Source organism: Engraulis encrasicolus, chromosome 9 (assembly GCF_034702125.1).
Source record: "Engraulis encrasicolus isolate BLACKSEA-1 chromosome 9, IST_EnEncr_1.0, whole genome shotgun sequence".
Taxonomy (NCBI): Eukaryota; Metazoa; Chordata; class Actinopteri; order Clupeiformes; family Engraulidae; genus Engraulis; species Engraulis encrasicolus.
The window spans coordinates 14,116,062-14,140,403 of NC_085865.1; the positions used below are offsets into that span (position 1 = coordinate 14,116,062).

General features: G+C 41.4%; 1 protein-coding gene across 1 annotated transcript in view; it reads right to left on the minus strand.

The window, feature by feature from the left end:
- Window positions 1-1,031: 1,031 nt before the first annotated feature.
- nsmaf (neutral sphingomyelinase (N-SMase) activation associated factor) overlaps window positions 1,032-24,342 on the minus strand; it is a 31,528-nt gene continuing 8,217 nt past the window's right edge. Inside the window, exons 12-31 of the mRNA XM_063206598.1 lie at window positions 23,452-23,560; window positions 21,327-21,503; window positions 19,577-19,656; window positions 18,950-19,040; window positions 18,593-18,656; window positions 17,952-18,003; window positions 14,056-14,176; window positions 13,729-13,860; window positions 13,530-13,572; window positions 12,063-12,223; window positions 11,767-11,878; window positions 11,214-11,272; window positions 10,707-10,774; window positions 10,129-10,196; window positions 9,604-9,727; window positions 8,833-8,916; window positions 8,347-8,497; window positions 7,241-7,343; window positions 7,007-7,116; window positions 1,032-2,222 (exon numbers count right to left, since the gene is read on the minus strand). Coding sequence (XP_063062668.1) covers window positions 2,128-2,222; window positions 7,007-7,116; window positions 7,241-7,343; window positions 8,347-8,497; window positions 8,833-8,916; window positions 9,604-9,727; window positions 10,129-10,196; window positions 10,707-10,774; window positions 11,214-11,272; window positions 11,767-11,878; window positions 12,063-12,223; window positions 13,530-13,572; window positions 13,729-13,860; window positions 14,056-14,176; window positions 17,952-18,003; window positions 18,593-18,656; window positions 18,950-19,040; window positions 19,577-19,656; window positions 21,327-21,503; window positions 23,452-23,560 — 2,004 coding nt within the window. The 3' untranslated portion in view covers window positions 1,032-2,127. The remainder of the gene's footprint in view (window positions 2,223-7,006; window positions 7,117-7,240; window positions 7,344-8,346; window positions 8,498-8,832; window positions 8,917-9,603; window positions 9,728-10,128; window positions 10,197-10,706; window positions 10,775-11,213; window positions 11,273-11,766; window positions 11,879-12,062; window positions 12,224-13,529; window positions 13,573-13,728; window positions 13,861-14,055; window positions 14,177-17,951; window positions 18,004-18,592; window positions 18,657-18,949; window positions 19,041-19,576; window positions 19,657-21,326; window positions 21,504-23,451; window positions 23,561-24,342) is intronic.

Sequence of the window (24,342 nt, forward strand, 5' to 3'; positions counted from 1 at the left end):
TGGGCAAATTTGGTGGGGCCCTAGGCAACTGCTTAATCTGCTTATTGGTAAAACTGGCTCTGTGTGTAGCAGTCAATGGGAGGCGGTGCAAATAAAGTTGCACACAGGGATGGATAATCTGTGATGGTTTCAATGTCTCACAGAAGTAGACCTCTGTACGTGTCAAATTCAACAGGACATGCGAGCAATTCAAAGTAAATGTGAAAAATCTTTCTAAACTTTCACAACACGTTTTGATTTTTTCATTTTAAGCTATATAATGCTGAACTCTAATACAAATATATCAAATATACAGTAAGCATGCGCAAAATAGTTATGCTTAATTTCCCTAGAAATGTAATGTTTTGTACACTCTAAAAAGTATTGTGTCAGAAAAGACACAAAATGTGTGCGCTGAGGGACAACACATTTGAATGTGTGTGCTCAGGGACAACACAGTTTGTGTCACATGTTAGATGTGTGTAAGAAAGGGTTAATAAGGGGTGTAAGAACAAGGAATCAAAGAAATAAAAACTATTTTTGTATAATATTCAAACCACAGTCCTGGTTTGTGAAGAGTTTTTGGCTACATTGTAAATTTAAAATATATTTACAATAAGAATTATTAATGTAAACATTTTTACACAAAATGTGTCAATCACAGGAATAATACACATGTTGTGTCATATTCCACACACTATGTGTTAAAATCACCTTAACACAATAAGTATGTTAAAAATGACACATTCCTTCTTGGAGTGTATGCCGTTAAATAAAGATAAGCACATAGAAACTGGGGTAAAAGTAATACAAGTTTCACAGTGTTCTCAAATGAAACAGCAACGATTTGGAAATTTGTCAGGGGTTAAAATACTTTATTGGCTCCACAAACACATCAGTAAATGCAAGTGAGAGTAGGTGGATATTGGTCCTGGAAACAGCCAACCCCTCTGCCGTGCCACGCTTCTCCCCTTCACACCCCTGACAGCATGGAGAGGCCTTGCCTTCGTATAAATAAATAAACAAACATCTGTCCTTCCAGACATCAAGGAAACCATTAAAACGTCTCTTTCATTAAAACAAAATGACAAAAAGACAATCGTTTCACATACAAAAAAATGAGAATGCACAAAACAACCATGTGCCATGATTTAATTTAAAAAAAGAGATCACTTCTATGGACATTGCATTACTGGACTATGTACAAAACTACAACATGATATGCTCTGCATTATTTGAGTGATAAAATGGTTGATGAGGTTGCAAACATTTTAACATACATGATGAGCCTATATCAATTTCAAACACCTAAACCTTCAGGTATGCCGGTAGGCTAGGCTCTCTATTCCTCATCTACTACAGGATTGCATACTGCCTTTTAAATAAGGTTTGAAACGCAATGGTCTCTGTGTGCATACACACGCCTGTAATTATACAGAGTAATGTCTGTCAAGAAAGCAGACAAAGGGCAATATCTACTTTAACTTCTGTCTGAATGGGTTTTCGTTTGTCTGATTGTGTAGATAGTATAGGAGCATTTTTAAAAGCATATTTGCAACAAGGTTAATAACATTCAATATTTGTTATCATGGTAACTTCTCATGCACAGGACCTGAATGAACCAATATATTGTATGACTGCAGAAAGCCAGTACTGTATTTACGTATACCGGTAGGCTAAATCTTTTATATAATATTAATAAGCATCAATGTACACTTGAGTTCTATGCTGTCTATTACAGTAGTGACAGCTTGCGGTCTTTGTCTTTGTGTGTGCATGTGTGCGTGCGTGCGTTCGACAGTTACAGGCTTGGTCTTGTAGCATTTCAACCAAACATTTGAAGATATTAAGGCACATTTTGAAAGAAACTCCTGATGTACAATTGAGAGTACCGTAGTACCGTACACAGTAACATCTGAAAACCCACTAGCACACGGACAGCACTAACGTGTCAATATTGAACATGGCTACTCAGTAAAAAAAAGTGTATGTCAACCATGATGGGAACAGTATATCTCAGTTACCCTTCTATTGCACCACAGATTGCATTTAGATTATCAGCCCCGCAAGTCATCTGCAATGTGTGCGTGTGTGCGTGTGTGTGTGTGTGTGTGTGTGTGTGTGTGTGTGTGTGTGTGTGTGTGTGTGTTAATACTGTGGTTTCCAAATCATGATCTGTTTGTCCTCTCCACCAGTGATGACTGTGCTGCACTGTTCGCTCATCCAGATGACAGTGACGGCACCTAAAGACACATATACAGGGGTGATAGTGAAAAAAAATCCTGAACCTGAACTTTTCCCCCTGTACTGCTCTAACGACGACGACAAGATGCTGCATAGTGACGTAACGTAGGCCTATTTTGACACATTATTCAAACATTTAATAGCCTGTGTATGACCATTATTCAAGCCTGATAGTAGAAGAAAACCCTGAACCTGTAACACTCTCTGAGATGAGAATAACCTAATGGCTAATTGTTATCAATGTTTTTATTTTTGCAAACTCTGTCAAGCCTGAAATCAGGTATGGGGCCTGAATACTGTCAGCCCTGCATATAAAGACAGAGGAGAGAGGGCTTCTGGTTGGTTGGTTAAACCATCAAACTGTAAATGGGTCAATGACATGTTTTTTGGGCTCAGAAGTCAGGTGCTACAACCTAATGCTGTTGCTGCTCACCGATTTATTGAACACAACGTTTCGACCTCAGGCGGTCTTCGTCAAATGTCTGACCTATACACCTGACGAAGACCGCCTGAGGTCGAAACGTTGTGTTCAATAAATCGGAGAGCAGCAACAGTATGCAGATTTTACTTTCTTCTTTTACGCACGTTTGTTTGATCCCGCACCTGTTTTACTGGATGTGCGCGCATGACTTGCACTACTTTTGATACAACCTAATGCCCATAAATTAATTAGTAATCACACTGCAATGAATATGCTTCTTAAAAGGTAACACTTCCAAATAAGGGGCCATAATTAACAGTAAAGTAACTACAACCTAATACTTAAGTAAGGGTTAATAATCATTACTTAATGCAGGGCTCCAGATTGCGACCAATTTGGTCGCATATGCGCCCATTTTTTTCAATGGTGCGCCTAAAAAATATTTTTAGGCGCACCGGTGCGACCAGCCATCAGTAGAACAAAACAATTACCAAACAACCGTTTTAATGGACATGAAATTAATAGTCATTCTACAGTAGTGGCCCATCATCACACAATAAAACGTGTCGATGCGGTCATTTCTTCAACTCCGCTGAACTACCGATAGCTTTCTCCCACAGACTTCTATTATACTATACAAGTCAGTGCTTTCTCCCCCTTCCTCGTTCACAGGCAGCCCGACGTTTCAGAGTACCGGTAGAATGTTCGACTTCGCTCAACTATCCGAGTTCACATGTGCCAGCGAGTTTTGTGTTCTCAACCATTCGAGTTTTGCAACGGACGAGAGAGTTACAATCACGGTAAAAACAGCAAAATGACTTGAGGATATTTTAAACACGAGAGAGTCACAATCACGGGGAAAAACTAAATGGCTTGAGCGGATATTAAACATTGCCACACAAAAACGCAGACGGGTGCGGATAATTGCCCGTTTCAGCCGTGTGCAGAGCTGGCCAAACAACAGGTGACGCGCTAGTCTGTCGGGACCTCTGTGAGAGTTTTTTGATAGCGACTAGGGCAGGCTACATACTGCCTATCAGTCGGACTCGGCAAGGCATCGTTCATGCACCTCGAGACAGCACGAGAGAGAGGGGGAGAGAGAGCGAGAGAGTGAGCGAGCGAGCGCACTAGTCTGTTCGTATCGCTTGCTAAGATACCACAATCATTATGCAGAGGGAGAGCGCTCCAAAACGGGGAAATAGACAAAACCCAATTCACCTCAGATTCCACTGTAAACATAGGCTAGGCTATTTGTGTCTAATGATTTTAAAAATCATGACATTTTTAGCAGGGTTTGTTTAAAAAAACCTATCCATCCATCTATCCAGCCATCCATGCATCCATCTATCTATCTATCTTCATATTGTAACTCTGTGCTTGTGCCGTGTGCGTAGCCTTATTGCAGAAAAGGCTGGTATGTTGATCTTACTAGTCAAACACATAGCCTACTGACCAAAAGGCTACTAATTTGGTCTTTTCTACCAGCCAAACTGCTTGTAGCCAAGATGTGTTAGTTAGGTAGCCTACTGTCATGTCTTTTATAAGGAGCACATTTGGAAGACTAGCCTATAGCACATAAAAGGCTCCAGGTCTTTTAAAATATAGCAACAACAACAACAACAACAATAATAATTATTATTATTATTCCATTATTGTTGCTATTATTATTGCTATTGTTATTATTATTATTTATTTATTTTTTATTTTTTTAAAGCTGAGGTGCGTGTGTGTATGGGGTGGTGAAAACATTTGGGTGCACCTAAATTTTGTGCTGGTGCACCTAAAAAAATATTTTAGGCGCACCAGTGCAACCAGTGCAAAAAGTTAGTCTGGAGCCCTGTAATGCCATATTAGACACATATTAATTGTTATTAATGCATATGTTGAACATTAGTAAGCAGTTACTTAACTATTAGATAACTATTACATTGTGTTACAAGTTAATAGCATATTATTATTTAACTAATAGATAAGTAAGGGCACAGTTAATAGTTAAGTAGCTATCAGGTCATACTTAACTAAGGACCAAAATTAACACTTACATAATACAAAAGTAAGGCATAACTAATGGTTAATTAATACTTAAATATTGGGTTTTGGGACCCTTATATTAGAGTTGGCTGATGATAACTAATGGTTAATTAATAGATAGATATTGTTGTTTGGGACCCTTATATTAGAGTTGGCTGCGGATAACTAATGGTTAATTAATCGATAGATATTGGTGTTTGGGACCCTTATAATAGAGTTGGCTGAGCATACCTAATAGTTAATTAATTAATCTACTGTGATATCTAGTTTTCGGTCGTTCAAATCACTGTAATAATGGCAACAGGAGCCATTATATAGCAAGGATTAGACGTACACTTCTCAATGATGGTGGGGTGATGAGATGTAATTTTTTCATGTACCACTTATTAGTTTTAATGGTAAAAACCCTGCAATAAATGCAGAACATTATGAAGAGTAATAGTTTTGAAGCGAGACTAAACCATTCCTCTGTGATAATTAGGTTAATGTTTGAGAATATTAGCTCCAAGAAGAGCAGTGCATGATGGGTACGCAATCTACAGACAACAATATTTCGGTATTATTTAATCATTAGATATGCCTTGCTTTTGTATTAAGTAAGTGTTAATTAAGGTCCTTAGTTAAGTAAGACCTAATAGCTACTTAACTATTAACTGTACCTAATCTAATGATTAAATAATACCGAAATATTGTTGTCTGTAGATTGCGTACCCATCATGCACTGCACTTCTTGGAGCTAATATTCTCAAACATTAACTTAATTATCACAAAGGAATGGTTTAGTTTTGCTTCAAAACTATTACTCTTCATAATGTTCTGCATTTATTGTAGGGTTTTTACCATTAAAATTAATAAATGGTACATGAAAAAATTACATCTCATCACCCCACCATCATTGAGAAGTGTACGTCCAATCCTTGCTATATAATGGCTCCTGTTGCATCTATTACAGTGATTTGAACGAGTGAAAACTAGATGTCACAGTAGATTAATTAATTAACTATTAGGTATGCTCAGCCAACTCTATTATAAGGGTCCCAAACAACAATATCTATCTATTAATTAACCATTAGTTATCCTCAGCCGACTCTAATATAAGGGTCCCAAAACTCAATATTTAAGTATTAATTAACCATTAGTTATGCCTTACTTTTGTATTAAGTAAGTGTTAATTTTGGTCCTTAGTTAAGTATGAACTGATAGCTACTTAACTATTAACTGTGCCCTTACTTATCTATTAGTTAAATAATAATATGCTATTAACTTGTAACACAAGGTCATGACGTTATCTAACGTTCACAACTGCTTGCTAATGCATTAATAACAATTAATATATGTCTAATGTGGCATTAAGTAATGATTACTAACCCTTACTTAAGTATTAGGTTGTAACTACCTTACTGTTAATTATGGCCCCTTATTTGGAAGTGTTACCGACTAAAAACAACAACAAAAAAACATTTGATCCATACAATAGTGGCATTAGCTGTGGATGCACCACCCTCATGCGTGTTACTACAGCTAAAACGTCATTGCCCCACATGCACAACAGAAACCATATGTGCAGAACAGAAATGACCAAAGCTATGATGGAAGCTATTCATTCTCTTTGGAGGGTGAGCAAATTGGGCGAGCTAAGGTGATACGCCGGGATCGAAGTGAATTGGGCCACCAACCAGAGTGGATTCCAGACATTAAAAATCAACTAACTTTATAGTAACAACCTATGACACGATTCAGCGAAAACCCAATTTGGATTGAATAAAATAGAGGGGATACAAGAGGGGGAGCTTAGATTGTAGTTTAGTTAGATACAGTCCTCTTGCAATTTACACACCTCACACAGCAGGGGGAGCGATAGCTTCCTGGTAGTGTGTCTACACCAAAGCTAGTCTTGTAGACGAAGATAAATAACTCAGGGTACACATGGTTTTTCATGTACTCCCTCCCCGACACTGACTGACTGAAAAGAACACACTGATACCGCTTGGGCTGTTTAGCCGGGAACCAACTATTGTGTTAGTCCTTCCAGGCACACCCACCCACACATTAGCCGCGGACATAACTGACTCATCTATTGCAAGCAGTCCGGGTCAGGACATGTCCTCTGTAGACAGACAGGGCTATAATGATTTACCCTCGCTTCAAGAGTTTAGGCTACCAGGAGCCAGAGCAGCTCTGCGATTGGTTGAATCAAACATTGCAATATCATGTGGTGAGCAAATTATGCAAATCCATGCTAAGGCTTCTTCAACGACTTTAGCCATCTGATCAATTTGGCCTGCCAGACCACCACAAAACAGGATAACATCTTGTACTGGAAACACATACCTGTGTGAGCAGCCAGTTTTTCAGTCACTTTGCTACTGAGCAGATCCCACACTCGGAGATCCCCCGACTGTCCTCCCGAGAGCACCGTGTTACCATCCCAACAGAAGCACCTGTTACCAGGGAAGAATCATTTGACAGAGGTGTTCTTAGTAAAGGAGCAAGGGATAGCAATGTCATAGTATTGATGAAATGTATTTATGGTCATGTTTTTGTAGCAGGCGTTGTGGTGTTTACCTCTGCTCCTCCTCTGCTGCGATGGTGGAGATGAGCATCCCTGTCTGGACGTCTGTGACCTTCAGGCTTGAGTCCTCTCCCATGCTCAGGATGTGTCGACTGTCTGCAACGAGCCGATACAGGTGACATTTAGAGAAGAACGGTGTAGGATGGTGGCCAGAGTAGGTATTGCAACTATGCTACTCATTGCCAAATTTGATCTTTTCATGAATATTTACTAGGTAATAAACTAATATTTACTAATATGGCCAACGTATAGTATGTTTTGCAGCTAAAAAAATGTCTATTTCTGGAAATTCAAAATGGTGGACATGGTGATCAACTTTTTCGTGTATGAATACTTAATTTAATGTGGTGGTAAGTACACATGAAAAATGTAACATTTGTGAATGGACAGCATGAATTTTGCAAATAAACTACTTCCAAAATTCATTTTGCCTGAAGAAGGTCGGATGACCGAAACCTGTCCAGTATCAAGACCGAAACTTGAATGACAACCCCACTGGGATAACATCCTACGCACCTGCCCAGCTACAGAGGTGAGAAAAAGCGCCTTTGTTGGGAATTAACTAATAAAAGTATTACACAGTACACCTGTAAGTCTCTGTCTAATTGCAGAGAAGTCTTCACCCAGTCAGTTATGATCTGTACATTTCACTAAATATTATCTAGAATTTCTTGTCCGTCACCCACTGTAGCATGATAAAATCACAACAAATATGAGTATGAGATTAATTGTTGGTGCTCGCATGTTTGAAGAAAGGATGGGAATCTGGACCACTGCACCAATGCAGGAAAATAAAAAGCTCTCTATAGTATCTCACTGTATCTCTGGTTTCCACTACCAACTCAATAGATGGAGGATCGCTGTAGCACTATATTGCGTAGCCCCATAACACAAGCCATTCCACTACTGGAACAATATTGTAATAGTCATTGGAAAAACAACTTTACTACCATAGTACTACTATACCACTATGACAGTGCACAGGCCTTTAGAAATGAATTACGACTTGGTCATTGCCATTCTGGTAACATCTTAATTTTTAACAAGGACCTTTACTGCTTTAGAACATTTGTGCAGAAACAATATAACAATCTCTTACCTGGGCTGAAGGAGACCTGGTGGATTTTTCCTGAGTGGCAGCTGGGCTGATGCAGGGGGGAGGCATTCTCTATGTCCCAGATGCTGAGAGTGCCATCTTTGGTGCCACTTGCCAGCAACGTGCCGGCAGGATTGACAGCAATGGTATTCACCTGGAGTAACAGGAACATAGTCACGATTCCAGTTCATCACTACTGCTGGCATTTTGATTTCATCACATTACATTACATTACACTTATCTGACGCTTTTATCCAAAGAGACTTAGTTATTATTTTTCAAGGTATTGGGTACAATGCCTGGAGCAATGTCGGGTTATGTGTCTTGCTCAAGGGCAATTCAGTAGGGAGAGGTAGGGATTCGAACGTATAACCCCCAGATTGAAAGATTAACTCCCTAACCACTAGGCCAAGGCAGCCCCACTGATTGACACTGCATGAACTGTCTTTTGTGAAAAGTGCAAAATGCAATGTGGCCATCATGACATACCCCTGCATCATGTTCAAACTCCCCCAGTAGCTCAAACTGACTCCTTTTGTTGCTGTTGATGTCAGCTGCCACACATCGCCACACCTGGGAGGCACACACCAAAACCATTGACACATAAAACAAAAAAACATACAACATACACAGTGCATACGTAGAGGGCTATGAATTAACACCAGCCAACTGGTCAAATGCTGGTGAAATTTCAGTTTGGCTGGTAGAAAGCACTCACTAATGGGTCAAGTGGCTAGTAAGTTGGTATGTTTGGCTAGTAAGATTAATATCTACTAGCCATATTGGCTTATGGTAAAAAAATTAAGGGCTTAATTTAGGGTTCTGCTTACATACATAGAGTAACAGCAGAATTGCTGGATTGATTGAATTGAAGGGATGACAGTTGTACCCATGTCAAAATTGAGGATGTCTTATAATTCCCCATTGAAATTGTTATCAATATGGTCCCATAGAACAGTGGTTGTCAGCCTAGGGTACATGTACTGCACTACTAGGGGTGAAAAAGGATTAGGGGGCAAGAGAAAAAAGGTTGAGAAACACTGACATAGAACACCATACATACAAAAAAACATCACATGGTAGTTGAATATGTCTTATATTTATCGGAAAATGCCAATATGTCACATCCTGTCAATATGAGAAAATAAACTGAAGGAAAAAAGAGAATTCTAAGAAGTGTGCAGACCCCTATTTTCTTAGAAACTACTTTTAAAAGAAAGGCCAAAGTCTCATTGCACGTCAAACGGTTTGACCTCTGACCTTGACAGTGGAGTCCCATGATGCCGTGTAGAGCTGGTCGTCCTTCCAGCACATCTGACTGATGGCATCATCATGGCCCATCAGAGTGTCCTGCCGTCTCCCGAACGCTACCGAGTAAAAGTAGCTGTGGAAATGAAATGACGCGGAAAGACAGAATGACAGTTTGTGAGAGTTGCACACAAGTCAGATGAAATTGGAGAGGTAATGAGACATATTATGTTCTACACACAATCAGGGCCCTAAATTAACATTTTTCACCACCAGCCAAAAAGGCGAGTAGATGAATATTTCTAGCCAAACACATACTCATTAATGGGTTAAAGTGGCTGGTAAGCTGGACATTTTTACCGGCCAAAATGAAATTTCACCAGCATTTGGCCGGTTGGCTGGTGTTAATTTAGAGCCCTGCACACAATATATTGGCCATAGGGATGTATTAGGCATTGTTTATAGATCTTAAGTATATCTCCCTATATATAGTCTGAACAGACAGACTGGTCTGTACTTTCTAAACAACTGACTTACACATTATTGTCCCATGAAGAGCATACTACAGTCTGATCCTCTGGTAACATCAGGCACGAAGACAAGGCCTGGAGAAAACATGGCAAGTCATTAAAAAACTGACAAGAGACAACGACAATGGCATGAGGTACAGGCAAGAATGATAAGAGTGAATTCAGAAGTAGAATTACAGAGTTTCCCTGTGCTAGCACCGTATGTATACGTTTTGAAATTAGGCTATGTTATGATCACTTCCAGACTAGTCTTTTTTTTTTTTTTACTATTGCTACTATTTGTGTGTGTGTGTGTGTGTGTGTGTGTGTGTGTGTGTGTGTGTGTGTGTGTGTGTGTGTGTGTGTGTGTGTGTGTGTGTGTGTGTGTGTGTGTGTGTGTGTGTGTGTACTTTATCATGTCAACCCCGGACACTTGGCGCCATATGGCAGCCTCCAGAGCTGGTATTTGAATGTGGGAATGTGTACAGTATGTGTATGTGTCTGTGTATTTGAAAGCACTTTGAGTCAACTTCATAGCTGTGACACTGTTGCTATATAAATACACATTGTATTGTATAGTATTGTAAGGGTCTGTGAGCCACTAACCATGTTTGAGAATGAGACACTCCTTTGCAGAGCTTGTGTGTCCCTGGAAAACATCTTCACAGTGGAATCTGAAGAGAAACAAGTGTGCAAGAGCAAATGTGACTAAAGTTAAAGACTGAGTTAGGTCTGCCATGTATTTGCTGTAGAACTCACAGTAGAACTTTTTGGTTGCCCTCGGGCAGGCACTAGAGGTCAATAGCAGCCAGAACCAAGAGAATGAGGAACAGCTTCTTCCCCAAAGCTGTCACTATACTATACACACACTTGCAGGACTGTGTTTATCTATGAAGGACTCTGTGCGACTCCTAGGGAAGCTCAAATCTCATTAAACTTCGTATAATGACGATAAAAGGCTTTGTATTGTATTGTACTGTATATGGTACAGTGTCTTCGTGCGCTGCGCCACAGCACGCCCACAGAAGAACTTCTTTAGTATTTCTATGCATGTGACAAGTACAACTCCTTGTATCCTTGTAGAACTCGGTCACTTCTACTGATGTTGCTCACCTTGCGACGTGGAGAAGATGGATGCTCCACTGCGCGTAACAGCAATTCCAGTTACTGCCCTAAGTCACCATGGACACAAAAGAAGGCAGGTGCTATTCTTAAAGCAGTTACTGACCAAAAGTTAGTTACAAAAACAGTGGATGAAAGGAGAAGAAGAGAAAGAGAGAGAATGTAATGACTGTATCAACACAATAAAAGGGGAAAATAGCTAAACCTGCTGAAGAATCTCATCACCTTACTCATTCTAAATGGTTTTGTTCATCCATACTGGACATTGGACTATTTGACCAAGCTCACTTTGGCTCATTTAGGTGACCTTTGGTGTTCTGAGAGGTGCCATGTAACAAATAAAATGTATTATTAGTTAATATTTTAGTTTGGTTATCCTCAGCCCAAGTGACCTGATTATCTCAACGATATGTTGAATTTAACTTATTTGTCATCCTTAGCAGAATAATGACGGACTATTTTTCCGCTGTGGTCACATCTGTTGTGTACACGCAGTGACAAAGACAGGGAGGCAGAGACAAATAGAATCGTGTTTCAAACTTACTCTTTGTGAATTTTGTGACTGGACTGCAGGGTTAATTTGCTCATATTGCCCCAAGCTAGTTTCTTGCTCTCTTCTGTCAGATCTTCAAATGAAGAATCCTCACTGGGAGACACTGAATAGGAGAGAGAGAGAGAGAGAGAGAGAGAGAGAGAGAGAGAGAGAGAGAGAGAGAGAGAGAGAGAGAGAGAGAGAGAGAGAGAGAGAGAGAGAGAGAGATTAACACTTGAATGTAAAAATGAGAATTGAAATATTGAGTGACTCTACCTTGACATTTATTTTTGGTGCTTTAAACATACGCGGTGAGAGTTCACTGGAGGATGTGTTGGTTGTGGTGGAGATGTTGTAGAGCCTGGGCGTGATCCTCTGGGGATGGGCCGTGGTGAAGAGCTGTCGTGGTGTCTGACCAAACTCGAGGATCTGGGTCAGCATGGCAATCTTCTGATCGGGATCCTCAATGCTGTTTAACCCGTTAAAACACAGCGTTATAAATGTCTTGTTACCAGAATGACAATGACCGAGTAGTAGTGCATTACTAAACGCCCAGTGTTACGTCATAGTTGAGTGGTAGTATGGTTATTAACCTTTCAGTGACTATTACAACGTGCCTCAGATGGTACGGCATGCATTAAGGGCCTACCAGACACAGAAAACAAACAAAATGTAGCTCCCTCCTTAGCTAAATAAAATACCCTAGGTTGGACAGGTCAGAGCGTTCAAGAAGTTTTTTTCCCCCCACATTTCATGAAATTGCCTGTGTCTAGTTTACTGTGGGGCAGTCATGGGCTCGGCATTACATAATTAGGTCACAGATTCCATTTCAAACCAGCATAACATGAGAACATTTGTCAAACAATACCAGACTGAGGCAATAACATTTGAGATCTCTAAGCTATGGGAAAAGCCAACACTAGTGCCAACCAACCAACCAACGCATTCTGGAAGGCAAGAAAGGGCCTGAATAGAACTGACCGGATCTCCTTCACTTGACACTGTCTGCAGTTACATGCAAGCTGTTATGATTTTAAAGCATACAGCAAAACTAACTTATTGAACTTATAGAAAAATACTGAAATACTTGAAATCTTTTCACTCATTCTTCAGAGTGACCACTTAATCTACACACTATACTAACTAAAAGTATTGGCTAACATGTCTTGACTCACATATGAACTTAACTGCCATCCCATTCCAATACCAAGGATACGTAGACATTTTGGACATTTCCATGCTCCCAACATTGTGGTAATATTTTGGAGCGTGCCCCTCCTCTCCCAACATCACTGTGCACCAGTGCACAAAGCAAGGTCCATAAAGACATGGATGACAGAGTATGGTGTGGATGAATTTAACTGGCGTGCTAAATCCTAATCTGAACCAAATAGAACACCTTTGGGATGAATTAAATCAGAGACTGACAGCCAGGCCTTCTCAACCAACATTAGTGTGTGACAACACCGATGCGCTTTTGGAAGAATGGTTAAATATTTCTATAAACACACTCCTCAACCTTGTAGACAGCCTCCCAGAAGGAGCTGAAGCTGCAATAGCTACAAAAGGTGGACCGATATCATATTGAACCCTAGATGTTATGAATGGGATGGCAGTTATGTTCATATGCGAGTCAAGGGAGGTTAGAAAGTACTTTTGGCTATATAGTGTATGGCTCACTATTTCATCTGGATGGTGCTGACTGTTTTTTTAACACAGAAATTCTCACTCTTTACTGTATTTAATGGTTTAATAACAATGCATCAATGTCTCACCTGTCAACGTCAATTCCTCCTTCATACGTTAATGGATGAAATACTGGAAAACAGAGACATTAATGTGACAAAACCTTATAGATTAAAGATAGTCAAATAAACTTCATTTACAAACAACTGTGAAAACAAGTTACACTCAAGTGCCATATGAAGTTACAAATAAGTGTGATACAAGTTTATTTACAAACAAGTGGGATACCATTATGTGCTGCGATGGCCTCACTGCCTTTCTGCTTGTAGCCAAACACCAGATCAATCCACTCGTGCAGGTGCTCTGAAACGTATTGACTCTCCAGCGCACTGCGCATCTTCTCTAAGAAGTCCTCAGCATCTGCAGCAGAAACACATGTTGTGAGTATGTGTGTGTGTGTGAGAGACAGAGAGAGAGAGAGAGAGAGAGAGAGAGAGAGAGAGAGAGAAAGAAAGAAAGAGAAAAGAACAAGAAAAAGAAAGAGAAGAGGAAAATAAAAAGAAAAGGAAAAAGAAGAACAAGAAGAAGGTGCATACAAAATTACGAGAGTTGTACCTGTTGCCCAGGCAGGTAAGAGCACATCACCAACGATGCAACCCCCCTGCTTTTTACCCAGGTTGAGATTCAGCTCATTCTGCAGGAAACTTGGGTCCTTCCCATAAAACTCAGGAATCAACTATACAAAGAGTAGAGCAGAATAAAGTAGAGGAGAGTAGAGTAAGGTAGTGGGCTTTACAAATCCCAAAGGGAAATGAAGGTGTCAAGTACACATAGTACACATTGCAAAACAGATCAAACATAAACACATACATTATAATCACATTAAAACAGATTTAACATGTTGCACAGCATTAACTAAGTCCAAGCTCAATGTAAGACGTGTCCGGATAAGGTTCCTTGGTTGTCAAACAAGATTAAAGTGACCAAAAAAGCTTGTCCTGTATTAAAGTATTCTCAGCACGACTGAGACTGTATGAGGCTTTGGGAGGTAGGTTTACTAACGTTCTACACTGAACTCTGCAAGTTGCCATCCCTAAGGGCTTCCGCACACCAGCTCCGACAAAGTGCTGAGCACTGCTCAGCTAAAATTCGATTCCATTGTTTTCAATAGAATCACGCATACTGGCGCCGATATCCACGGACATTCGCCGATGTCGGATAGCAATTAGAGACAAGTTCTAATTTGTCTATCAATGCAATGTTCGTGTGAAATTGGGTTTGGGGGTCCGAATTCTGTCGGAAGCAAAAGTGCGTCGCACTTTGTCGGAGCCGGCGTGCGGCCGGCCTAACAGTATCACTTGCGCCCCTAAACTTCACTCCCATCTCGGGTCTATGGCACCACCAGTGTAACTGAGGTCATCTGCGCTAGTTCGCAACTCGAGGCTCGAACCCGTGACCTGCCAGTCAACACTGCAGTTTTGGCACGGGAGGAGGACCAGTCCAGACCGATAGCTCAATGCTACTGATGCTGTATGAGACTTTGGGAGGGAGATTTACTGTCAAGTGCAAAGAAATCCCGCACACTGTCCATTCCACCAACACACCTTAATACAACGTTTCGGTCATCCGACCTTCTTCAGCTGTATTAAAGTTTGATGGTGGAATGGACAGTGTGCGTGATTTCTTTGCACTTGACTGACAACCCCGCTGGGATAACATCCTACACACCTGCCCAACTACAGAGGTGTGCAAAAGCATCTTTGTTGAACTGATGGAGGGAGATTTACTAACATCGTATGCCACAGTCTGCTAACTGGCATCCATTACACGTACAGTGTTAATTATATCCCCGAAACGCGGAGCGTCGGGGATGTAATGGTTTTGCGTGCACCGCCGCCGCCGCCGCGTCCGCCGCCGCCGCCGCGTCCGCCGCCGCCGCGTAAGGTCTTTCGTGTTAACGCGATAACTTTTGAACGGATGTTTGGATTTGTCCCAGATTTGGTGTGTGAATGCTCTAGGGTAGGTTCATGAACTGATTCGAGTTTGGAGGTCAACAATTTCAAGATGGCCGAATTCAAGATGGCCGAATTTTTGTTTGGCCCATTACTTCTGACCGGGTGGATGGATTTGTCCCAGATTTGGTGTGTCAATGCTCTAGGGTGGGTTCATGAACTGATTAGAGTTTGGAGGTTAACACTTTCAAGATGGCCGAATTCAAGATGGCCGAATTTTTGTTTGGTCCATAACTTCTGACCGGGTGGATGGATTTGTCCCAGATTTGGTATGTGAATGTTCTAGGGTAGGTTCATGAACTGATTCGAGTTTGGAGGTCAACAATTTCAAGATGGCCGAATTCAAGATGGCCGAATTTTTGTTTGACCCATTACTTCTGACCGGGTGGATGGATTTGTCCCAGATTTGGTGTGTGAATGCTCTAGGGTGGGTTCATGAACTGATTAGAGTTTGGAGGTTAACACTTTCAAGATGGCCGAATTCAAGATGGCCGAATTTTTGTTTGGTCCATAACTTCTGACCGGGTGGATGGATTTGTCCCAGATTTGGTGTGTGAATGTTCTAGGGTAGGTTCATGAACTGATTCAAGTTTGGAGGTCAACAATTTCAAGATGGCCGAATTCAAGATGGCTGAATTTTTGTTTGGCCCATTACTTCTGACCGGGTGGATGTATTTGTCCCAGATTTGGTGTGTGAATGCTCTAGGGTGGGTTCATGAACTGATTACAGTTTGGAGGTTAACACTTTCAAGATGGTCGAATTCAAGATGGCCGAATTTTTGTTTGGTCCATAACTTCTGACCGGGTGGATGGATTTGTCCCAGATTTGGTGTGTGAATGTTCTAGGGTAGGTTCATGAACTGATTCGAGTTTGGAGGTCAACAATTTCAAGATGTCCGAATTCAAGATGGCCGAATTTTTGTTTGGCCCATTACTTCTGACCGGGTGGATGGATTTGTCCCAGATTTGGTGTGTGAATGCTCTAGGGTGGGTTCATGAACTGATTACAGTTTGGAGGTTAACAATTTCAAGATGGCCGAATTCAAGATGGCCGAATTTTTGTTTGGTCCATAACTTCTGACCGGGTGGATGGATTTGTCCCAGATTTGGTGTGTGAATGTTCTAGGGTAGGTTCATGAACTGATTCGAGTTTGGAGGTCAACAATTTCAAGATGGCCGAATTCAAGATGGCCGAATTTTTGTTTGGCCCATTAATCTCTGGACCGGGTGGATGGATTTGTCCCAGATTTGGTGTGTGAATGCTGCAGGGTAGGTCCATGAACTGATTCGAGTTTGGAGGTCAACACTTTCAAAATGGTGGAATTTTGATTGATTTGCCCGGTAACTCCTTAATTGAAGGGTTCACCATTTCAGTGAATCTACCATATCAGGTAGGCCTACAGTGTAATAACCAGTCTAACAATATTTAATACCATGTAATACTAGTGTAATACCTGTGTATCAATATGTAATACCATGTAATACTAGTGTAATACCAGTGTACAAATATGCAATACCATGTAATAGCACTTACACACAAATAGCCTACATGATATCAGTACAAAATTGGTACATGGTGTCACACTGGTATGACGTGGTATTAAATATTGTTACACTGGTTATTACACTGTACCTAATGTGGTATATCCACTGTAATAGTGAACCATTAAAACAGTGTTACCATTTGCCCCATTTTTTCCTTCATTTTCACAATAGTCATTTGGTTTTAAGCCTATGCACGTCATTGATCTATGTATAGATATTAAATATATTTATTTTATATTTTGTATTTATCATAAACGTTCATGAAAAGGTGGAAGGGAGTGGTAGGAATGATTGGGGACTGGAAGCGTCGCGTTTCGGGGATATACCTTAAGCAGTCGAAGGCGACTGCACAGGCAGTCTAGTTTAGACTCAGGTTAGCTGCTGTACACACTGTATTAACAGAGAGAGTAGGGAGAGAGAGGTTCCATTGGCCCATTGTTTCCGGGTTTTATTATTGCAAGGGGGGGGGGGGATCCCCCTTTAGGCAGACCTAGGCAGACCTAAGGACTGTTCTATTCAATGCTAGGAGTATTATGACACGCCCCTTTAGGCAGACCGGAACCTGGTCATGTTAGGTGCCCATAGCAACCCATTACATTGGGATATCTTTATCTTTAAAAATTGGGAAACTCCAACTCCCATTGTCATTGTGACACAGCACTCCACAGCACACAAGTGAACACTGCACACAACGAAATTGCATTTGTGCCTCACCCGTGCAAGGGGGCAGCCCTCAGTGGCGCCCCATGGGGAGCAGTGCGGTGGGACGGTACCATGCTCAGGGTACCTCAGTCATGGAGGAGGATGGGGAGAGCGCAGGTTGATTACTCCCCCTCTGGGATGCAAGTCTGACGCCCTAACCGCTCACCCATGACTGCCCACCCTCTCTATATATCTCTATATACTTAAAGAATCTCTGGTATTAATTTAGGCTGATTAATTTAGTCTACTCACCTCCTTAAAGTCTGTGGCGCCCTCTAAACAGTTCTTCCATGTTTCTGAAACACTGTTGGAAAACATGCAGAAACAAATCGCGTGTGAAGAAGTAAACATAACCTCGGAGCTTAACATAACCTGGCAAGACATTCATACAACAAATCACCAATTGCTTTATGGAGCTTTGAATTTGTAGGGCGAGAAATCAAATAAGTATGTACAGATTCCTTTCTGAACAGCAGTAAGGAGTAAAGAGGATTGGTGTGAAAGTATGGCCCCACGCCTGCTTAATACCAAACCTTGGCTGAAAGTTTGCTCCGTCAGCTCACCTGTTAAATATTGGGTCTACATCGCCATTCCAACAAACTCCCAACTTTTTTGAGACATGTTGGTAGTTTCAAATTTAAAAGGTTCATAAGTATACCACCAAAACAATATTTTTGCTTGGTTTTAACAGCAAACGGTGAAAATGATAGCATTTGTTTTATTCCCAATTTACCAAGTGCCCCGACTTCTTTACATTTAGGGTTGTTCATTCTGTATGTATGTTATTTAGCTGACAATCAGACTTGATTTTAAAGTTAGTCATTATGAATGTTGTACATCGGCATCTTTTATGCACGGATAGTTTTGGCTGAAAGTTTGCTGTGTGTACTCACCTGTTAAACATGCGGTCTGCATGATCATAGCGTCCATTCTGGAGGCACAACATGTGCTCTGGAGCTGAAACATTTGAATTGAGTACCAAATAAATTTTATATGAAACTGACATTACATTGCACTACATTGCACGTAACTGATGCTTTTATCCAAAGCGACTTACAGATATTACAGGGTATTGGATACAGATACAGTCCCTAAAGCAGTGTAGGATTCAAAATCAAGATATTGACTTTTGTACAGTGTACTGTACCATCATAACATATGCAGATGTTAACGTGTGCGTATGTACGTTTATATAACCAATGGGCATGAGTGTGTGAATGTGTCCAATACATTTAGCAAAATATACCCACCTACTCTGACCAGATAGAAAAGGACGTATCCGGGAGAGGAGTAGTGGCTCCCGTACATGAAGCGAGGATCCGGCATGTCTCTGTAGCGCGTCTAATGCAAAACACATTTCACTTGCACTTAGTTATCAGAGAGAGAGAGAGAGAGAGAGAGAGAGAGAGAGAGAGAGAGAGAGAGAGAGAGAGAGAGAGAGAGAGAGAGAGAGAGAGAGAGAGAGAGAGAGAGAGAGAGAGAGAGAGAGAGAGCAATGCACAAAACAATCATCACATACACATGCACAGTCCTTGGGCCATGTGCCAATAATATATAGCATACTGGCATCATCTGGTGGGGCAAATTCTAGTTGTGGTTGCTTAATACATCCCTAGTTTATGCTTTGATATGATAGACCTCTGAGAAGCGAGACAGAGAGGCAGAAAGAGAGAGGGAGAGAGAGACAGATAGAGACAGAGAATAAGAGAGAAAAGGAGAGAGGGAGAAAGGGAGAGTGAGAGAGATAGACAGATAGAGACAGAGAGGGAGAGAGGGAGAAAGGGAGAGAGGGAGAAAGGGAGAGGGAGAGAGAAACAGACAGAGACAGAGAGGGACAGAGGGAGAAAGGGAGAGAGGAATATGTTATCTCCACTCACCAGTAGTCTCTCCAATCTCTCTGTGTTCAGCGCACCAACAGGCTTGCTAAGGTCCCGGAACGAAGCTGGATTCATCAGGTCTGATGGAAAAACATGGTAATCTCACTTACTATATGCATCTTTAATGACAGAAATCACATTGTGGAACAGGATTGCCTGACATGCCAGTGTGTCTAATCCTAGTCATTCATTTTATATCAGTGACTTGTTTTGTGATTTGCTGGCCTCTTCAGAAATCAGAGGGTTAGACCATCAAAGTGTCCCAAATAGCTCCTGGTGGCAGGGTGGTACCAGAGAGGATCTATGGGTAATACGAGAGAGGAATCTCGCGACTTTTTCCGGGTGGTACTGTCCACTAAGTGGCGCCATCCAGACAGCGCAGAGGAGCGCCAAGGAGCGCAGAGGCTGTTAGAATGAATGGGGTCCCATGGAGCTCAACCACAGATGCTGCCATTGCTTTGGGAGAGAATTGGTGTCATCGTTTCATTTTATTTTTCCCAAAGGCAGGATAAATTATGCTTTCAAACAGCACTTAGTTTGAATGTTTAAACTCGCTGGATCTTTGTAAAATACGTCTTTATTGTCAATATGACGTCACGAGTGGCTTCACACACTGCGTTTGGATTGATCGGCCGACTGCATTGCTGTGATCACGACGGCCGTAAAGCAGTTTTGTTAGCAAGATGCTAGCGGAGCCTGACTCATAAATGCCAAAGCTGTAAGAAATCAGAAGGACATAACTCCCAGGTTATTGTGCATTTCATTTAAATCCACATTGGTTTCTCAGAACTTACAGTAATATCGTCAAGTTTCAGCCGACAGCGAGCACAATTGTCAGTTATTAGCGCCAGCCTTATGGGCTCTGCTGTCTCGACAGCGCTCCCTAGGTGAACTGCAGGCACGGGTTGGAGGGCGAGATTGGACACTGTATGTAAACCCACTGTGGTGGTACCCTGTGTGGCAGCCGCAGCCACTACCACCGGTGTGTGAATGTGAGTGTGAATGTGAGACATACATGTTAAGTGCTTTGACTGCTCACAGGAGTGGAAAGATGCTATATCAACACAGTCCATTTGCCATCCATTCCATTTACAACCTAATGCTACTTGTCCTCACCCAGCTCCTGGTAAATTGGCTCAAGCTTTTGACCTAGTCAAGTCAAGTCAGCTTTTATTGTCAGTTTCTTCATATGCACAGGTCATACAAGAAAATTTAAATTATGTTTTTCTCTCTATACCATGAAAGGACATAGACATACACAGGACTGACATTTACAGATTGACATCAAAGTGCAAGATAGGACAAGCAGAGAGAGTAGAGAGAGAGAGGTTCCATTGGCCCATTGTTTCCTGGTTCTATTATTGGGGGGGAAATCCCCCTTTAGGCAGACCTAGGCAGACCTAAGGACTGTTCTATTCAATGCTAGGAGCATTATGACACGCCCCTTTAGGCAGACAGGAACCTGGTCACATTCGGTGCCCATAGAAACCTATTATGTTGGCATATCTCTACACTTAAAGAATCTCTGGGACAAGTAATAGTGATGGACCTATAATAGTAAAGTAAAGTGAAGTGATACATAATGACCTAAACAAGGTTTCAAAACTAAAACCACATATTGTGTCAACTAACTGGGAGCAGAATGTGGACTTTCCTTTTTTCTTTCCTTTTGGAGCTTACCACCCAATTATTGGTAATTTTTAACACTTTTGGTCATCTTTGACACAGCATTTATTTGCAGGTTCCTCACCCAGCCGTGCGCTGCTGTAGTCGCTGATGAGCCAGGGGAAGACGGGGTACTGGGACAGGTCGTTGACGCTGCGGTCGGCCAGGTTGTTGAGGTGCAGCAGGTACTGGTAGTTGGACAGGTGGCCCTTCTGCCACTGCAGCATGTAGCTCTCCGCCGTGTGCTCCGCCATGTGGTTCTCTATGGGATCAAGAGGAGCAGGTTGAAGCTAGCACAGTGGTTCTCAACTGGAATAGTCTTGAGAACCACAATTTCCCGTGGTCAATACGTGGTGACCCAAACTGTGTGTCGCACTGTCAGATTCTTTCAATAATAATAAAAAATATTACCATGCATTTCATAGTATGCATTATTATTTGCTTTGTATGCTGATTTACAACGCGTCTTATGAAGTAGTGGAGAGGAAAAGGCCTATTAACCATGTTTTACTCATGTTTTAATCATAGTCATTTTTAGTGCATTGCATCACAGCTCCGCGACCCACTTTTGGGTCCCGACCCACCAGTTGAGAATCACTGAGCTAGCACATCCAAACGCTTGACCTGGGACAGACCCGTCTGCAGGACCAAGTTGTTGGACAGGCATTTGATGGAGTGGCGGGTGGTATGGGGGTCCTCCCCCAGAAAATTTTGTATTTCTTGAGGAGAATCCTGGTTGAAGTGGACATTTGTCTTTTGATCTGGTTCTCTCAGGGACACACACAACACAACAGCAACAACTTCACCATGGAGCTGTGGTGAAGCCAGCGTGTGGATACATATACAAACACAGCAGCCACTTCCAGTCCCTTTCTCTTGCCTCAGTGTCTCCATTTCTCTACAAGTTCAAGTCTGGAGCATACAACAACTTTCAATTCAGTGTTTCTCTTCCTCCATGTCAGTGGTTGTCAACCTTATTTGAACAAATGCCTTGTAAACCAACTTATTTCATGTATTTATTTCATTTTAAATGGCAATAAACAAATGAACGAACAAAAACAAATGCCCCCTTGATGTCATCATAAGCCTGGCAACGTCCCCTTGACCTTATTATAAGCCTGCCAACGTCCCCTTTAGTATTTCAAAAAGCTAATGACCCTCAATTGCAACTGAGTACCGCCCTCTTTTCAGTTGTAACCTTCTCAAATGCCCCCCAAGCGCCTCCTAACAGCCCCTGGGGGCCAGTAGAGCCTTCGTTGAGAAACACTACTCTGTCTGTTCATGCAACATACTACAGTCACGTCTTCCAGTCATTTTATATCAGTGGTTCCCTTCCTCTATGTGTTCAAATGTACAAAACAGACAGGTTTTCCAACAAGGCAAATGCATTTCTATATAGCCTAGGCCTTGGGTGAAATGGTTTCAATGGGACTAGGACTGCAATATACAAGTTACAACAAACATTCCACATGCTGCTTGTTGTTGCTACTACTATGATTAGCTGACCAACCTGACTGCCCTGCCCTGTATTGTACTACAATGTGTCTTGCACACTGGTACTGTTCTTCTCTTAAGCCTAGAACATTTCAAAATAGGTAAATGTCTCAAATGTTTAATGTTTCAAATGTTATGTATTACTTGATTATTACGTATTACTTACACCATGTTATTGGTCCCATATGTTGATATGAAGTTTCTGCTTCAAAAACTCTACCAGAGATAAACCTACCTAATGATTTTCCAAAAGGGTGCCCAAACTTTCTCATACCACTGTAAATCCAAATTGTAATGCAACAGTAGTGCTTGTCAGTCTTATACTATGCTGCATTTCCAAAGTCGCTTCGGCAGTTCATCAGCTTGTAACAGAGCGAAAAGCAGTAAAAAAGTGTATGGAAAAGCAGAGCATTATTTTGTAATTCTCCATGATGGACAATTAGCAGTACGCTTCCAAGCTGCTGGGATAATCTAGATCAAATCTAATACCACAGCCCTACCGTGGCTCTAACGGTGGGTGGGGTATTGGGCTGCTATGCTGGCGACCCAGGTTTGATTCCAGCCCAGGTCATATGCCAATCCTTCCCTGTCTCTCTTTCCCCATTCGTTTCCTGTCTCTCTCATACTATACTATCACAAAGTCATAAAAGACCAAAAAAATATCTATTTTAAAAAAAGTGAATCACACTGTTTCACTGTAATATGCAGATACTTACCCAGGAAGGTTGCGATGTAGTAGTAAAGCTCATCCCGGTCTTTGGTGTAGTAGAACTTCAGGTAGATGTCTGAGCAGAGGTCTGTCTCGGAGCAAAACACCTCCAGGCCCTGAACAGAGAACACAAGTTTTATATACAGTGAGTCCAATATGTATTTGATCCCTTGCTGATTTTGCCGGTTTGCCCACTAATAAAGACATGATCAGTCTATACATTTATGATAATATGTATTCAAACATAGAGAGACAGAATATCAAAAAGAAATTCCAGAGAATAACTTAAAATAATATATTTTAATTAATTTGTATTTAATTTAGGCCAATAAGTATTCGACCCCTCTAGCTAAAGAAGATAAAGTGCTTTGTGGCAAAGTCCTAGTTGTCTAGCACTGAGGTCAGATGCTTCTTTTAGTTGATGACAATGTTTGTGCATATTGTAGAACATATTTTTGCCCATTTTTCTTTGCACATTGTCTCTAAAACATTAATAGTTTGTGGCTGTAGCTTGGTAAATGGGAGGTTCAGTTCTCTCCATAGAATTACGTAAGGGTTAATATTTGGAGACTGTCTAGGCCACTTCACGACTTTAATATGCTTCTTATTGAGCCACTCCTTCGTTGCTTTGACTGTATGTTGTGTATTATTGTCATGTTGGGAGATCTAAAATGACCCACCCTTCAGTGTAGTGGTGGAGGGAAGGACGTTTGCACTCAGGATTGCACATTACATGTCTCCCTCCATCCATTCGTTGACGATGTGAAGTTGTCCTGTGCCTTGGCCAGACAAACACCCTCAAACCATAATGATACCACTTTCATGCATGATGGTGAGGAGGGTGTTCTTGGGATCATAGACAGCAGTACTCTTTCTCAAAACACATTGAATTGTGTGA